This window comes from Ahaetulla prasina, chromosome 8, assembly GCF_028640845.1.
Source record: "Ahaetulla prasina isolate Xishuangbanna chromosome 8, ASM2864084v1, whole genome shotgun sequence".
NCBI classification, from domain to species: Eukaryota; Metazoa; Chordata; class Lepidosauria; order Squamata; family Colubridae; genus Ahaetulla; species Ahaetulla prasina.
Genome location: NC_080546.1, coordinates 58,652,305 through 58,671,293, shown reverse-complemented (window position 1 = coordinate 58,671,293; position 18,989 = coordinate 58,652,305). Strand labels below are relative to the sequence as shown.

Genomic DNA, 18,989 nt, shown 5'->3' with positions numbered 1-18,989 from the left:
TATAAACCTTAGGTTTTTGGGAGGAAAATAAGAAAAAAGCTGATTGGCAGGTGGATTGGCCTCCCAAAATACTGCCAATCAGCTGTTCCCAGAGGTAAAGTTTAGCAACAGGTTCCTTGGTTGTGAGCTCTGTGCCTTGCTTTTTTTGACTTTTTTTTCCTGCCTCTGAAACTGCATTTCAGGGGGGGGAAAATTCTGCCTCTGAAAGCCTCCAAAACAGAACTTCAGAAAAAAAGCCTTTGAAGCTCTGTTTGGGAGCTTCTTTTCTGAAGCTCTATTTGGGGGCTTTTTTTCTGAAGCTATGTTGGGGCTTCTTTTCTGATGCTCCGTTTGGGGCTTTTTTTCTAAGCTCCTTGAAGCTCCATTTGGGGCTTTTTTCCTAAGCTCCGTGAATCTCCGTTTGGAGCTTTTTTTTTGAAGCTCCATTTCTGATGCTTTTTTCAGCCTCTGAAACCTCAGTTTGAGAAGCTGGGCAGGGCTACATTCGGAGTATAAGACGCACCCAGATTTTCACCCTCTTTTGGGGGGGGAAAGGTGCGTCTTATACTCTGAAAAATACGGTATATCTGTTCTGTCTGTGCCCTCACTCTGGAGTAACGAGCTGGCCTTCAGCCAGTGGATACACGACTCTTATCAGTCCTGGCTGGGAAAACGCAGCTGTCTGCCAAAAAGTTCAAACAGATTAAGACTTCAGCTCACTTCAACACGGTTCAGCTAATTTGCTTCCCGTAGAACTGAAAGCAGTCCCAAAACTCTTTATATATCCTGTATATTCCCTTTGATGACGCCGCCTCTCTAATCTTCTGAAGCGCGGATCGGTCCAGGCTTGATTGGTATGGTTATCAGCTGCATCTGTAGGCGTAGCCTAAGGAAGGGAGGAATCAGGGGATGTTGGCCTCATTACGGCCTGGTTTTGGCTCCTGGAGCCGGGCCAAAGGAATCGGTGCTCCTGAGGTAAACCTTACCGGCCCTTCCCCCTCACTCTCAGAGTCACTTTCGGGCATGGGGCCAGGTTCGGAGACTGGAGCCACAACAATATCCTCTTTGCAAATTCAATCCTCTAAAATGGTGTTCAAGTGTCTCTTTACTTAAATCACTTCCTTGTAGTTTCCTCTTTTGTCAGCACTCTCCATTTAAATTTCAGTTTGCTAGTTTACTAATCTACTGCTGTTTGGGTTATATAGCAAATATCCAAACAGAGTAACTTTTTAAATAAATTCAATGTTTTAAAATACCTTCCCAGTAGCACTTCTTCCCAGTTTAGGAGTCTGTTTATTCCATAATCTGTTGTTTATTCTCCTACCACTTTCATTTCTGGTTAGGTTTCCCCCCCCCCCCAAAAATGTCCCAAAATGCTTAGGCACTGCTTTAACACTCAGTTCTGGGCAAATAGTTCTGGTTATTTCTTGGGTTTCAATTTAAGACAAAAGAAAAATCTTCTCCCCCAGTTCCACCATGGCTCACCTTCTTCACTCCAGCACAGTCTTAGCTGTTATTCTTCAGTTTGTCCCTGCTTTGTAGCAGCCATTTTTAGATGCTACTTCTTTTAATAGTAACAGAATTGGAAGGGACCTTGGAGGTCATCTAGGCCAACCCCTGCTCATGCAGGAGACCTATACTAGGGATTCAAACCACCGAACTGCCAACCTTTCTGATCAACAAGCTCAGCGTCTTAGCCACTAAACCATCTAGCCATGGCTGAGAGGAAAGAAAAATCTCGAGTCGAATAGGAGAGCTGCAACTCTCCCCAACCTCACAAGGTGCTCCTTTTTGCTTCACCGCCCGTTCAAGGCAGCTTAGGCTTCCTCTGGAGCCCATAAACAGGAAGAATTCAGCACAAGGAATGTGGAGACTCATTCCTCTGTGTCTGTATTGCCATAATGTCAAACCGGAAGTCCCTATATTTACTCACATACTTATTGGCTCCTCACTCACATAAACAAGGGAGTGACCCTAACTGTTTGACATGTATTTTCTTAATAGGGATGTTAAGGGATTCACTATTAATGTCAGTACTATTTTTTAATATATTGTAAATAGTGATGTCTATTGCTGGTCTATGACTGTAATAAAGTTCTGTTCTATCCTATCCTATCCTATCCTATCCTATCCTATCCTATCCTATTCCAGAAAGCTTTAGAAATGTAGAAAGAAGTTAAGAAAAAAAGACTCTTGACTCCATTTGGTTGAAATGATAGGTTCTGTTACTAAACAATGTTGGTTGCTGCAAAGCCAGGATAGAAATAAGTTTCCCACATTTTCTATGATACAAAATGTTTCCCCTCATCCCAGCCACCCACCCATGACCAATACGTCTTCAGCCAATGAAGATTTGCCTAGGTGTTTTGAGAACACTGAGATATTTTCGGTAATCCACATTCTTTCTCAGGGTGCATGGTCTTGAGTGCTGGTGCAAGCTGGTTCTAAGCTTCTCTGTTCTCTGTTTCCTATCCCATACCCATACAGGTTTGTTGCCCTTTTGTTCCTCCTCTGCCCTCCTCCTCCTAGCCTTTGATGGCAAGATGCTAGCGAGGCACCAAGCCAAAGATGACAGACATGACATACAATACGTTCTACAGATAAATAAGACAAAAGCATCAACCTAAATCAGATTTTATATAGACTTAAGATATCGCAAGTAAGAAATCAAGTTTATAATTATCCTCTGCTTATTATAGATGACCAACTAGTTCAACTGAGAAGAGTAAAATACTTAAGCCAGACTTAGAAAGGTCTATAGGCAGATTTGTCTCCAGGCAACCTCCAGAGAAAACAGCTTTTATTACAGAGGCATTCTCATTTCAAATGTGCCTTTTGGTTGTAATAGATTTCCTGTTGCGGAGGCACTATGAAGCATATCTGGAGAATATATTTATTTGCAAGTCTGTTTGGAAGAATACCTGCAGCAGTTGAAGAATTTATTTCCAGACTTGAAGCATCAGGTTTAACTGTCTGTCTAGCCAAAGGTTACCTGGGGTTTTCTGAACAAGGTTACATGGTGAACCAGCAAGAAATTAACCCAAAAGGAAAGAAGAAAGTAAGGTAATCCTGGCATTAGTGGAATACTGTGGACGGCTTTTTTTTATTATTATTATTATTTATTCGATTTTTATACCGCCCTTCTCCCGAAGCACTCAGGGCGGTGTACAGCCAAAAGTAAAAATGGACAATACAATATACAATTTAAAATACAAATTAAAAAACTTATTTTATAATTGGCCTAAAAAACTTTAAAATATATAAAACTAAAACACCATTAAAATTAATATTAAAAAATTTAAAATCGATAAAATTTAAAATCGATAAAATTTAAGCCAGCCCCGCGCGAATGAAAAGATGTGTCTTCAGTTCGCGGCGGAAGGTCCGAAGGTCAGGTATTTGGCGTAAACCCGGGGGAAGCTCGTTCCAGAGTGTGGGAGCCCCCACAGAGAAGGACCTTCCCCTGGGGGCCGCCAGCCGACATTGCTTGGCGGACGGCACCCTGAGAGCGTACGGGTCGGTGGGAGGCATGCGGTAACGGCTTGTTCCTTGCTTTTCTACCAAGGCAGGATCATCACTTTTATCTAGAAAAAAGGAAACTGATAAAGTTGCCTGTTCTCATTTATATGTATGTAAAACATACTAAGATGGTAAATGCCTCACAAATTTTAAGGTTATGGAGAATCAGTAATATTTGTTTTCTCACAAAATTTAATATGTGTAATTTCTTGAAAATTTCTTCAGAAATAGGTTTCTCCTATCTTACCTTCTGTCCTTTCTTTTTTGCTTTATCTAGCATGCAGTATTTTTTTATTTGTGGATGGATATACATATGGTAGATACATACATTTTTAATACTGGCTGACAAAAGGCTATGAATACATAGTTTTTCACTCATAATATTGTATTGTATGGAGCTATAATCCATTATCTGCTTTTGTGGTGAAAAAGCTATCATAGAACTGTGCATTTTCTATTCATGTTCTTGAAAGATGATGTTTTTATGTTATCTTGACTTAGAGCATATCTGGAAAGTTAACAAATTGAATTTCCTGAGCCTAATGTTATAACTTGTTTTCAACAAAACAATTACAGAAATTACATACATTTTTAATCATTGAATTATTTAAAAAAATGCTCTTGACATTAACACTCCATATATGGATATTTTCAAACACTTCCTCCTATAAGAACAGTTCTGATAACTTTACACAGTTTACCTGAAAGCAAGAAGTTTATTTAAGTAGCTATTTCAATTTATATGGCTGCCTACTTACAAGATACTCTAGATGTCTAATATTAATATAAGCAAAAAATAAAAATAAAAATAAAGAATATCCAAGAAAATAGATAACTTTATGAACATTAAAAAAAACACATATGAATTGTAATATCAGTATCAAAAGTCACTACTATTACTAAATTTATTTATTTATTTTATTTATTTATTTATTTATTTTATTTATTATTCAAATTTTTATACCGCCCTATCTCCGAAGGACTCAGGGCGGTTTATAGCCTTATAAAAACATAAAAAACATAAGAATAAATACAAGTTACAACAACATTTTAAAAAACTTATTACATTAGGCCAAATTTAAAAATATCGATTAAAATAGTACAAAACCCCATTTAAAACTAATTTTTAAAAACTAAACCCTAGGCCAGCCCCGCACAAATAAATAGATGTGTCTTAAGCTCGCGGCGGAAGGTTCGAAGGTCAGGAAGTTGGCGCAGTCCTGGGGGGAGCTCGTTCCAGAGGGTGGGAGCCCCCACAGAGAAAGCCCTTCCCCTGGGTGTCGCCAGTCGGCACTGCCTGGCAGACGGCACCCTAAGGAGTCCCTCTCTGTGGGAGCGTAAGGGTCGGTGGGAGGCAGGCGGTGGCAGCAGGCGGTCCCGTAGATAATCCGGCCCTATGCCATGGAGCGCTTTAAAGATGGTAACCAAAACCTTGAAGCGCACCCGGAAGGCCACAGGTAGTCAGTGCAGTCTGCGCAGGAGAGGTGTCACATGGGAGCCACGAGGGGCTCCCTGTATTACCCGCGCAGCTGCATTCTGAACCAACTGAAGCCTCCGGATGCTCTTCAAGGGGAGCCCCATGTAGAAAGCATTGCAGTAATCCAAGCGAGATGTGACGAGCGCATGAGTGACTGTGCATAGGGCACCTCGGTCTAGGAAGGGGCGCAACTGGCGAACTAGGCGAACCTGGTAAAAAGCTCTCCTGGAGACGGCTGTCAAATGATCTTCAAAAGACAGCCATCCATTCAGGAGGACGCCCAAGTTGCGCACCCTTTCCATTGGGGCCAATAACTCGCCCCCAACAGTCAGCTGCGGCTGCAACCGACTGTACCGGGGTGCCAGCATCCACAGCCACTCCGTCTTGGAGGGATTGAGTTTGAGCCTGTTTTTCCCCATCCAGACCCGTACGGCTTCCAGGCACCGGGACAGCACTTCGATAGCTTCATTAGGGTGGCCCGGGGTGGAAAAGTACAGCTGAGTATCATCAGCGTACAGATGGTACCTCACCCCAAAGCCACTGATGATCTCACCCCGTGGCTTCATATAGATGTTGAACAGGAGGGGCGAGAGAATCGACCCCTGCGGCACCCCACAAGTGAGGTGCCTCGGGGACAACCTCTGCCCCCCGTCAACACCGTCTGCGACCGATTGGAGAGATAGGAGGAGAACCACCAATAGACGGTGCCTCCCACTCCCAATCCCTCCAACCGGTGCAGCAGGATACCATGGTCGATGGTATCAAAAGCCGCTGAGAGGTCTAATAGGACCAGGGCAGAGGAAAAACCCCTATCCCTGGCCCTCCAGAGATCATCAACCAATACAACCAAAGCCGTCTCCGTGCTATAACCGGGCCAAAAGCCGGACTGGAACGGGTCCAGATAAACAGTTTCCTCCAGGTACCGGGGTAATTGACATGCCACCACACTCTCTACAACCTTCGCCACAAAGCGAAGGTTGGAGACTGGACGATAATTTCCTAAAACAGCCGGATCCAGGGAAGGCTTCTTGAGAAGGGGTCTCACCACTGCCTCTTTCAAATCACTTACATTGACATTCTTTTTTTTTTTAAAGAAAACTTGTATAGTAGAACCTCGGTACTCATCATTAACTGGTTCCAGGAGGTGCAATCAGTACCAAAAATGATGAGTACCAAACAAATATTTCCATAAGGAATAGTATAGTGAGTCAAAAGGCAACCAATACTGACAAGTTCTAACTTGTGCATTGAATACCAAACAAACAATGAAACTTTCACATCAAAATGCATTGAGTACCAAATTCAATGAGTTTCAAAGCAATTGAGTACCAAGATATAAGGTTTGCTAAGGCAAATGGAGATGATGACAACAATCAGAGGCCATTTCTACTCTGTTATGTGGTGACTGTTATCACATGACCAAAGATAAAATTGCTTTAATCTCTTAGAAAATCGATATCATTTTAGGTAGGATATTTTAACTAGGTTTTGCTCTATTCCTGTAATAGCTCCGTAGAGGCCTAGGTTCACAATTCTCCTTTTTGTTTAGCAGTAGTGCATACCAAAGGAGATATTTCCATTTTAAATGCTGTTCTGTGAAGCTTATGAGGAAGGTCATTCTCCATGCCTCTCATATTTTAGCTACCAAAGGATCACGCTAAGACAAAATTGTGGACTTCTTGGTGCATCCTGAGCTTGGTTCTTTGCTTGTAGACATTTCATTATCCAACTGGGTACCATTATCATTACAAGTGAGTGTGGGCTTTGCTATATTTTTATATGCAGTAGCTTATCCTGCCAGTTTTGGTGAAGGTGTAGCTTTCTCTTTAGTTTCTTGATTAGAGTATTAATCTACAAATATGCATACACAAATATATTTATTGAGACAATATTATTTCATGGGTGCTCTAAATGCATATTAGGAAAATTGGCTCAAAATTGCACACAAAATGAATTTTAAGTTTGGATAAGAAAGGTACAGTAACTTTATTTACACTCCTCTAATTATCAGGTCAATTGAAGAGCGCACTTAATTACAAGGTCAGCAATAGTGAAGATTTTCACTGATCATCAAACCAACTGCTTTTGAGAAATTGGCCAACAGAAACATTAGTACATAATATTAATGTACTAATATGAAAGAGCTGTGTAAACCTCAATATTTCTCTGTAACATCCAGTTCCTGAGCAGCATACAGTTGATATCAACACAAGCTAGTAATCAGTTGAGCTCAAGTGCCAACATTTCTCCCAAGAAATTTTGATGTTTTGATTCAATTCATATACCGTATATACTCGAGTATAAGCCGACCCGAATATAAGCCGAGGTACCTAATTTTACCACAAAAACTGGGAAAAACTATTGACTCGAGTATAAGCCGAGGGTGGGAAATGAGGCAGCTACTGGTCAATGTAAAAAATAAAGATAGAGCCAAGTAAAATAACATGAATATTTATTTGAACGAAAAACAATAAAAGTGCAAAAGGGGGAAGGAGGATTCCCAGCTTTAGAAAATTTAGAACTACGCCGCCTTTGGTATGACCTGAGCATAGCTCATAAAATTATCTGCTACAATGTACTTCCTATCAATGACTACTTCAGCTTCAACCACAACAATACACGAGAACACAATAGATTCAAACTTAAAGTGAACCTCCAATCTAGATTGCAGAAAATGTGACTTCAGTAACAGAGTTGTTAATGCCTGAATGTGCAACCTGACTCTGTGGTCTCTTCCCAAAATCCCCAAAGCCTTAACCAAAGACTATCTAGTATTGACCTCACCCCATTCCTAAGAGGTCTGTAAGGGGCGTGCATAAGAGCACCAGCGTGCCTACCGTCCCTGTCCTAATGTTCCCTTTAGTTGTATTCCTTTTATGTATTCAATTCATGCTTATATTTATATAATTATTTAATATGTATTTGACAAAATAAAATGAATAGAATAGAATAGAATAGAATAGAATAGAATTTTTATTGGCTAAGTGTGATTGGACACACAAGGATCTACCACTTCTTTGGATGCCCTTCCCAAATTGAACACTGCAAGCATGAAAATGAGTCCTCCTTTAGCTTCCAAGGGACCAGGGTGCCTCTGAAGGTCAGTGCTCTAAGTACTAAGAACCCAGCACAAATCTAAGCCTGTATGCACACCAACAGTGAAAATACCCTGCACAGTGTCTCTTGGAAGAGAAGGTTAATTTTCATAGACGTTGGGGTGGCTCTTTTTTTTTTTTTTGGCAGGGCAATAAGGGTCTCTAATATCATTAAACCCACTTTAGAAGTCTCTGTGTGTGTGTGTGTGTGTGTGTGAGAGAGAGAGAGAGAGAGAGAGAGGGAGGCTCCGGCTGAGCAAAGCGGCGGCGGGGAGGCCGCTGGGAAACGCGGAAGTAGTCGGAGATCTGCTTGATGGGGCGGATGGGACCTGGGCAGACGCCGATGGCCATGTGCTCCTGGATGCTGATGGGCGGCTTGTCGCCTTTGCGGTGGCTCATGCAGGTGGCGCCCGGGAAGGAGGCGGCTGCGGGGCTGCTGCGGAGCCGCTGGTGCTGCTGGTGCTGTTGATGCTGCTGCCGCCGCCGTTGCTGCCGCCAGGAGAGGCCGCCGCCAGCCCGGCCCTGCCGCGCCGAGCGCCCGGCCACGCTGCTGGCTGCTGGAGGAGGCGGAGGGAGGGACGGAGGCAGCAGCGGCGGCGGCGGCGGCGGACGGCGGACGGCAACGGTGGGCGGTGGAGGGTGATGTCACCGGCTCTGCCCAGCCCTGCCCAGGCGAGGCCAGCAAAGGGCCGGGCGAAGGCGACCGAGGACGGGCTCGCAGCCCAGCTGAGCCGCCACGGAGGGAGGGAGAGCGGGCCGGCTAGGCTCCGGGAAGGCAAAACGGGAGGCGTCGTCCACCGGGATAGACTGCTGGGATCCACCGGGATAGACTGCTGCTGGAGCTGGAGGCTCAAGGAAGGGAAGGAGAGGGGTGGTGGAGCTCAAGGTTCTTAGCCCCAGACACCTGCCCCGCTAGAGAAGGGAGGAGATCGGGCCGCCAGTCTCCGGAAGGTAGACGGGCCAGATTCTTACCGGGATAGACTGCTGCTGGAGCTGGAGGCTCAAGGAAGGGAAGGGAGGGGCGGCTGAGAACGGGCTCGTTTAAGGCTCTTCCAAAGCAGCCCTGCTGAACCGCTACGGAGGGGAGGGAGAGCGGGGCCGGCTAGGCTCCAGGAAGGCAAAACGGGAGGCGTTCGTCCACCGGGATAGACTGCTGCTGGAGCTGGAGGCTCGAAGGAAGGGGAAGGGGAGGGGTGGCTGAGGACGGGCTCGTTTAAGGCTCTTCCAAAGCAGCCCTGCTAAACCGCTACGGAAGGGAGGGAGAGCGGGGCCGCAGTAACTGAGAAAAGCCTGACGAGGGGCGGCTGGGCTACCTTCTGGCCTCGCGAGTCGGCCGTCCGTCCGTCCGTCACTTCTCGGCTCGGCAGCCGGTTTTGAAAAAGGTTCCGTCGCTGGGTTTCGGGACTTTTGTTTTTTTTTTAAAAAAAAAAACACCACCTTCCCCTTTTCTCCCTAGTTGGGGGCGTTTTCCCAGTTCCCTGTTTTTTCCGCCTTGCCTGTTGAGTTTTACCTGACAAGTTTCTTGCGCTTCCTCGACCTCCCTCCTCCCTCCGTCCCTTTCCTTCCCCTCCCTCCCTCCCTGTCTTGTTTGTAGCCCCAGCGCCCCTTTCGGTTGTATTTAAATCCAGAGCTTGAAACCTCCTCAGTGGGAGGAGAGGAACGTCGATTTGGCAGCTGACCGCACTTGCACGGGCTGGGTAAGGAGAGCCCTAGGCGGCCTGCGCGCCGGGGGAGGGAGAAAAGAAGAAGCCAAGAAAAAGGGGTGGGGTGGGGAAATGAATTTAGGAGGCGTGTGTGTGTGTGTGTGTGTGTGTGTGTGTGTGTGTGTGTCTGCGCCACCGTCACGCGAGGAATGCCAGCTATTTCTTTGAAGGCGGGTGTAGCCAGGCGCCCTTCCTTCGCTTGAAACCCGGGAGGGTTTTCACTCTTCGCTCCCTGCGTGTGTATTTGTCAACAATTATAACTCTTCGGTCGGGGTCCCTTGCCTTGCCTCGCCTCTCCCTCGTGCCCTCTCTGTCAACGCTGTCAACAATTATAACTAACGCGCGGGTAATTGTGCGTGAGGGGGTGTGCGCGTGTGTCCACATAGGAATAAGTACGCATGCGCGCGCACTAACGAGAGCTAGCTGCCTGCGGTAGAAAGGACTCGCTGCAAGAGGAAGGGCTGAACGGCTTGGCTCGAGTATAAGCCGAGGGGGCGCTTTTCAGCACAAAAAACGTGCTGAAAAACTCGGCTTATACTCGAGTATATACGGTAAATGCAATAGGAATGAATGTAGATTGGAATACACCAAATCCAAGGCTTTACTGTGTATCTCTTGTGCAAAACAATTGAAAACTAAGCAGATACAGCGCAAATGTAAGACAAAATATTTTTATTTTATTTATTTATTTTATTTATTTATTTATTTATTTATTTAGTCACAACAGTATATATAAGCATAAGCATGAAAATAACTATATAATATATAAGCATATATATAAGCATAAGTATGTAATAACTATATTAACTGGATTTAATGAAAGGAAACAATAGGACAGGAACGGTAGGCACGTTAGTGCTCTTACGCACGCCCCTTACAGACCTCTTAGGAATGGGGTGAGGTCAATAGTAGACAGTTTTTGTTTAAAGCTTTAGGGATTTTGGGAATGTAGATTGGAATACACCAAATCCAAGGCTTTACTGTGTATCTCTTGTGCAAAACAATTGAAAACTACAGATACAGATATCACTACACAGAGTCAGGTAGTGTATTCCAAGTATTAACAACTCTGTTACTGAAGTCATATTTTCTGCAATCAAGATTGAAGCGATTAATATTAAGTTTAAATCTATTGTTTGCTCTTGTATTGTTGTGATTGAAGCTGAAGTAGTCTTTAACAGGAAGGACATTGCAATAGATGATTCTATTATACTACTTCCTTCTTGAGCAAACTTCCTCCCTGCCTGTCAGAATGGCTTGTCACCTTGATTTGGCAAGGTTTTTTTTTCCCCCGTTATGATAAAACTGTTTCTTTTTTATTTAGCTTCTGTCTATTTACAGTGACAAAAATAAAAACTTACTCAAACCCAATGACAATACTCAACTGCAAGATACTGTAATATTAAAAGAATAGGTAGTACATCCTATCATACAGCTAAATCGTTACAAATAAGTAATTACAAATAAATCTGCAATAAAGTTCTTTATCGTTATTGTAAAGCCAACTTTGATTCTCCAGAATCCAGATGCTCCTCCTTTATGCTTCCATGTTTGTGTCAGCGTTCCAGAAAACCCCTCCTACAGAAAAGACTTCGAAACCAACATCTTTCAAAGTTCTTTTACTAGCGTGGGTAAACTGGCACAGTTGGATGAAAACCAAAACTGGGGATTCCGGTTCCTCCCTCAGTAATACAAACCTCAAGATCTCCACCCTCATGACCCTTCTGCCGATCACATGCTCCAATCCTCAACCGTCCCATGTCGAAGCATCACTCCAGCCACTCCTTCTCCAGCCTGATCTTGACCAGCAGGAAAAATTTTGTTATGTCTAATCACCCCTTGCACTACCATCCTCCTCCCCTCCTTTCCCACAGAGGAGAATGTGGCAGCGTGTGGAAGCCTTCGGCCTAGTATGGCTTCCAAAGCAGACAGGCTTCTCCCCGCCCCCTTGCAGAAGAAAACACATCCTAGAAAACAAAACAGACAAAAAGCAAAAGATGGGGTTAACGCCTAGTATGTCCCCTTCTAACCCCCTTGCCCCCCTCCAGGAGAGACTGACAAAGCTGACAGTTTGGTTAACAGATATCTTTCTCATAAATCATCTTACATCCTTATAGGCTAAAAAAGCAAAATGTAGCTGATTTTATCCAAAAGTAAAACTTTTTATCAATATTGTACTGAATTGAATTGGCAAAAAAACAAAAGTTTGTTCTCTTTCTTTCCAGACAAATTAGCATTTTCCAAGCTGTGTTGTGATGCTTAAAATAGATTTGTTAATTTTACAGATTCGAAATGTGGCAGCTAATCTCTGTATGGACAGTAAGCATGGTGGAACAGGCACTGAACTCAGACTAGATATATGTGTGAAGGATGGATCTGAACGGACATGGTCACATGAGCAGGTATGTTGAGACAGCAAGTATATTTTAGGGATTTTTTTTCATGCATTGATCACGCTAGAAGCTCTTAGAATTATAGGGCTTGGAAGGAACTTTGGAGGTATTCTAGTTTAAGTTTCTGCCGAAGCCAGGAGACCTTATACCATCCTTGACAAATGGCTGCCCAATATTTTCTTTAAAAATTCCAGCAATGGAGCACCCACAACTCTGGGAGGCAAGCTGTTCCATTGATTAAGCATTCCCACTGTCAGGAAAATTCTCCTTTGTTCCGGGTTGGATCTCTTTTTAATGAGCTTCACCCATTGTTTCTTGCCATGCCCTCAGGTACTTGGGAGAATAAGATAAGCCTCTCTTCTGTAAGCCGAAGGAGTCCTATGCTGCATTAACAGAGGGATAGAATCAATATCATGTGAAGTGTTAATACCACTTTACAATGCCTTGGTAAGACCACACTTGGAATACTGCACCCAGTTTTGGTCACCACAATGTAAACAAAGATGTTGAGACTCTAGAAAAAATATAGGAAGTGCAACAAAGATGATTAGGGAATTGGAGGCTAAAACATATAAAGAACAATTGCTGGAATTGGGTATGTCTAATGAAAAGAAGAACTAGGAGTGACATGATAGCAGTGTTCCAATATCTAAGGGATGCCTTAGATAGAAGACAGAGTTAAGCTATTCTCCAAAGCACCTGAAGGCAGGACAAGAAGCAGTAGATGGAAACTAATCAAGGAGAGAACCCACCTAAAACTAAGTGAGAACAATTAACCAGTGGAACGAATTGCCTCCAGAAATTGTGGGTGCTCCAACACTGGAAGTTTTTAAGAAGAGACTGGACAACCATTTGTCTAAAATGTTATAGGATTTCCTGCCTGAGCAGGGGGTTGGACTAGAAGACCTCCAAGGTTTCTCCCACCTCTGTTATTCTGTATGACAACCCCTCAAGTATTGGAAGATAACTATAATGTCACTCCTAATCCTTCTCTTTCTTTTTAAAAAGTTTTATTTTAACATTCATATCCAATAACATATTTAATGTACCATCATATACAATTAATCGGACCTGTCCGGTCACCACCCCCTTCCTTTAACTCTCTTCCCTTCTCTACCTTCTTCTACTTTCCACGACCATCCTCCCCTTCTCTTATCTACCTCCTCTCCTCCTTCCTCCCTACTCCTTTCTTCTCCCTCTTCTATCCCTCTTCCTTCCTTTCCTCTTCCTCCTCTTCTCTTTCCTACCTCCTTCTCTCTTCTACTTCCTTCCTTCCCATCATTCTGAAATGGTAGCCAGGCAGCTCCAATCTTACATTGATTATACATCTTCAATCATCTCTGTTCATTAACCATCAATCCATTTTCTACCTTATCCCCCCTCCCTCTCCCTCCCCCTCCCTCCTCCCACCCCCCGGGACTTCCCAGAACCGAATACAGGGTATAAAACTAACAGTCAAAAATTAAAATATAACACAAATCATAATCCATAGTCACTCCTTAAAACCTCGACTCCCCGATCTCAGAAATTTCAAATTGAGTTCGTATTTGTTCTTCATTAAAGTACATAGTTTTTAATATCCAACCTTCATCAATCAGTACCAAAACAACGTTCCATCTTCCAATATTCACCAAGGATTCTTCTGAAATGTCTTTCTTCCTTAAGCAGTCTCTCAAGAATAGTTCATATTTCCAATTTAATTTCTTAAATTTTACTGTCCAACCTCCAAACATAAACAATAATCCATCTTTTCATATCTTTGGTATCATTTACATACATCAAATCAGATTACAAATATTATTATTAATCCTATATTATCTCCACAATATATCAATTGTAATAATTAAAATCTTCACTTTACCTTACTTATATCAAATAACATTATTAAAATTACACCTATAACTTATCCAAAATATATCAGTTATAACAATTAAATTCTAGTTAACCATATAACAACATTACATCCATCTCTCAAATATAATATTTAATCCAAATTAAATTTTACTATCTATCCTCCAAAATTAAACAATATTCCATCTTCCTATTCCTTTATACCTCAAATATATCAAATAGTACCCCTAAAATTACACATTTATATCCAAAATAAATCATTTACAAAAATTAACCATAATCATATATAATAAAATTAAACATTCTCACTCCCCTTATCTTCTATCTTACACATTTTCCACCATCTATTCACCATTCAACTTAACATCTATCGATAAAGGGTTCCCAATCTTTAATACATTAGTGTAGAAATCTCGTGCTTTAAAAACTGTATTAAGAAAATACTTTCTTCCTTTATAATTCACTGTTAAGCCAGCTGGAATCTCCCATCTAAAATATATCTGATGTTTCTTAAGCTCATCCACTAAAAAGGCAAATTCTTTTCTCTTTCTTAACATTTTAGGAGGAATTTCCTTCATCATTATTATATCTTGTCCTAGTATTTGAAATTTATTTTTATAAAATGCTTGCAAAATTCCATACCTAATCTTCTTATTTGTAAAATAAATAACCACATCTCTCGGTAAACACTTCTGCCTTGCCAACCAAGAATTAACACGATAATTTTTTTCAATATTAACTTCAAAATCTTCTGGTTCCACTCCATCTATCTGAGCAAAGGCCTGAATAAAAATCTCTTTCAAATTTTCTTCCTTACATTCTTTTAATCCTCTCACCCTTATGGCATATTCCATTAATTTATATTGTAATATAACCCTTTCTTCATCTGCCCTATCAACCTTAACCTGAATATCGTCTATTTTATTTTCTAAATTCAAATTAATTTGAACTTCATCTATTTTCTTTTGCAAATCTAAATTAATTTGGTTAATTTCTTCCAGTCTTTCCTCTATTTGAATACTAGATAGCAATAATGGGTTAATTGATTCCTTTAATTTTTTCATCTTCTTCCTCCATATCTTTAAAATCCAATATTTCTTTCTCCATTTCATCAAATTTTTGATCTATTTCTGAAAGATGAACCTCCATAAGCTCCTGTAAAAAATTCCTTAAGCCATCTTTAATATCTTCTTTCAATTTCTGTATCTGAAGTGAGGAAATTTCCAATATTTTAGAAGTAGTTAAATCTCTTTGCTTGAAAGCCATTTTTAAATTAAGTAATACCAAGAAGAAGGAAAGAAAAAAAAAAGAAAAAGAAAAAAGAAAAATTCAATAAACTTTTCTTCTTAAACACTGTAATAAAAAGATAAAAAAGGATAAAAAATAAAAAATAAAAATTCCATTTAAAAAAATATCTTGTTATATTCTTCTTAAAGATTTCACGCCAGCAATTGTAATAAGCATTTCCTTAACTTTCACTTCCAATATACAAAATGCCATTTACTTGCAATACACAAAACGCCATTTCCTTTCATCATCTCCAATCTTGACTACGAATACATTCTCTATCAGGGAGTTAAAATCTTGTTACAATCAAATGCTAACGCTCCAGTTTTCAGCTCTGTCCGCGTTAGAGTCCTTCAGTAATCCATTTCAGTCGTGGAGATGGACGCTGCGTTTTGTTCTGCCATTTGGCAGAAGCGTTCTGGATTCTGGAGCTTTTTTTCAGGCTATAGAAGGAGTGTTCCCATCAAGCTACCAGGAATCTTCCTGGTGCTTCCCTGGGGGCTCTACTTCAGCCCGAATGCTCACTTCTCCCTCTTTGCCCGAGGGAAGAGATTTCCAAGTCGCTTGACATCAGATTAACGTTGTCTAAGTGGCTCTACAGAATCACACGGAACTGGCGGTCTGAGATAGCCCGCCATTAATGAAGCGGAGCCACCCGTAAGTCCCTAATCCTTCTCTTTCTTAGACAAGAAATACCTACCATTTTTTGGAATATAAAACGCACTGGAGTATAAGACGCACCTTAGTTTTTGGGGAGGAAAATAAGAAAAAAGCTGATTGGCAGGTGGATTGGCCTCCTGAAATACCCCCAATCAGCTGTTCCCAGAGGTGAATTTTAACAATAGATTCCTTGGTTGTGAGCTCTGTGCCTTGCTTTTTTTTTTCCTGCTTCTAAAACTACAATTCAGAAAAAAAAACTTTTTTCTGCCTCTGAAAGCCTCCAAAAGAGAACTTCAGAAAAAAAGCCTCTGAAGCTTTGTTTGGGAGCTTCTTTTCTGAAGCTCTGTTTGGGGGCTTTTTTTCTGAAGCTATGTTTGGGGCTTCTTTTCTGATGCTCCGTTTGGGGCTTTTTTCCTAAGCTCCTTGAAGCTCCATTTGGGGTTTTTTTTCTAAGCTCCGTGAATCTCCGTTTGGAGCTTTTTTTCTGAAGCTCCATTTCTGATGCTTTTTTCAGCCTCTGAAACCTCGGTTTGAGAAGCTGGGCGGGGCTACATTCGGAGTATAAGACGCATCCAGATTGGCTGGTGGATTAGCCTCCCTGAATACCCCCCCCCCCAATCAGCTGTTCCCAGAGGTAAATTTTAGCAACAGGTTCCTGGGTTGTGAGTTCTGTGCCTTGCTTTTGGGGGCTTTTTTTTCCTGCCTCCGAACTCCATTTCAGAAAAAAACTTTTTTCTGCCTCTGAAAGCCTCCAAAACAGAACTTCAGAAAAAAAGCCTCTGAAGCTCTATTTGGGGGCTTTTTTTTCTGAAGCTTTGTTTGGGGCTTTTTTTCTGAAGCTCCCTTTGGGGCTTTTTTTTTAAAGCTCCATTTCTGATGCTTTTTTCAGCCTCTGAAACCTCCATTTGGGTGGTGGGGCTACATTCAGAGTATAAGACACACCCAGATTTTCACCCTCTTTTTTGGGGGAAAAAGGTGCGTCTTATACTCCAAAAAATACAGTGGTTTCCTTTATCATTCATCATAGGTTTTAGCCTGCAGATCCATTATCATCTTTGATGCTCTTCTCTGGACTTTTTCTAGGGCTTCAGCATCTTTTTTTTTTTTTTTTAATTTAAAAAGTTTTACAAAAAAAATTTTTCCCCCCCTTTCCCCCCAACCCCTCTCCCTTCAAACCCCCTCCCCCCTCCCCCCCTGGCTTCCCGGAACAAACACAAGGTATAGTTAAAAATAAAACAACCATATGCTAAAAAAAATTTTTTCCCCAAAACTATTATACCAATTCTCCCTCTCTAGCTCTGACTTCCTCCTTACATAACCAAAATCCTTCAAAAAATTAACAATAAACAATAATAAAATATATAGATCAGTAGAACAAATTAATCCTAAAATATTTAAAACCAGCTAAAGCATAAAAATCCAATCCAATTCAGAGAATATCTCCCTTATAACTTCTATAACCATATAATTTTCCCCCCAAGTCTTTCTTACATAAGATCTTTCGAGAATATTCTATTTAAAATTCAATACAACAGATTATAGAATTTCAATACAGGGAAATTACAATATCTGTTCAACTTTAGTCCTTCCTCGTCAAAATCCAGTATAAATCCAAATATCTAGTCTTTTATGATGGTTATAAAACATATAATCAACCCATTTCTTCCAAATCTTCCTTACGTATTGTCTTTCAGAAAGGCTAAAATCTTTTTCTGTTAATATTTCAAAAAAAAATTCTTTCAAAAATGATACTTTTGTCTCTTGCCATTTTTGATGCATTAGTCTCTGTCTTTCCTTCATTACTCCTTTTGAAAAGTCAGTCACAATATTTCCTAATAGTTCCTTATGTCCAAGAATCCACGAGTTACTGCCGTATATTCCCTCAATCCGAAAAGAGAACTCTTGGAAAGCATTAACCCTGTGAATTTTTCCATTTCGGGAGACAGCCTCCTGTAGCACAACTTCAGGCTTTTCATCCAAACTTTTAAAAAAAGGCTTCTTTACATCCATTCCATATTCCAAGTCCTGATTACTTTGGTTAATTTCCTCCAAACTCTCATCCAAAACGCCTCCATTTTTTTCCAATTCGTATTGTTGAATAATTAAATACATTCTTTCTGTATAATCCTGTATAAAGTCACGAATCCATTCTTCTGAAAAAACCTTCATGGCAAAGTTCTTGCTGAAAATCCCCTTATGAAATACTTAAACAAACTAAAATAATCCAACAATCCACAGTCCAGTACAATAAGATAAAATCTCCATTCAGTTTCACTTTCTCGACAAGTAAACGCCATTTTATTTCATTGTGTTGATTGTAGATGAGGAAAAAAAAATATTATTTTTTTAAAAGAAAAAATAGAAGTCAGATTTAATACTTGCAATTTAAATGACTGATCTCCTGTGTTTTATTCCGTCTGCTTATAAATATCCATAACAATCAATTGAAGCAGAAGTGGTCGCTCTCTTCTCTGTCTGCTTAAAGCAGAAACACACTGGGGCTGGAGCTTTGCAGAATTCCAGGGAACTTTCCCTTTCGAGTTCCCCAAACGGGGCCTCTAGAGAGAGCTCTACCCTTCCCTCTTCTGCTCTTTCCCTTCTCCTTACCGGGGAAGGTACTTTCAGCCGTTGATTTCGCCGGCTTTTACAGAATCCCAGCGCGGGCGCCCTTAGGGCGTCCTTCGGAGAGAGCGGAGCCACCAGAAGCTCCAGCATCTTTTTTGTATTGTGGTGACCAGAACTGAGTACCATATTCCAAGTGTGGTTTCACTAGCACAGTATAAAGTGGTAGTATCACTTCTCATGATCTTGATGCTATTCCTCTGTTGATGCAGCCTAGGACTGCATTGGCTTTTTCGGCAGCTGTAGCACACTGCTGGCTCATACTTAAGTGGTGGTCCACTCAGACATCTAGAACCCATTGAGCCAGGTATTGCCTATTCTAAACGTACGCATTTGATTTCTCCTGCTTAAGTACAGAATCTTACTTTTCTCACCATTGAACTGCATCTTGTTAGTTAGGGCC

At 41.4% G+C, this 18,989-nt stretch overlaps 1 protein-coding gene across 1 annotated transcript in view; it reads left to right on the top strand.

The window, feature by feature from the left end:
* The window catches only part of GALNTL6 (polypeptide N-acetylgalactosaminyltransferase like 6), a 962,275-nt gene that overhangs the window by 892,562 nt on the left and 50,724 nt on the right, over positions 1-18,989 (top strand). The window contains exon 13 of the mRNA XM_058192360.1: positions 12,059-12,175. Coding sequence (XP_058048343.1) covers positions 12,059-12,175 — 117 coding nt within the window. The remainder of the gene's footprint in view (positions 1-12,058; positions 12,176-18,989) is intronic.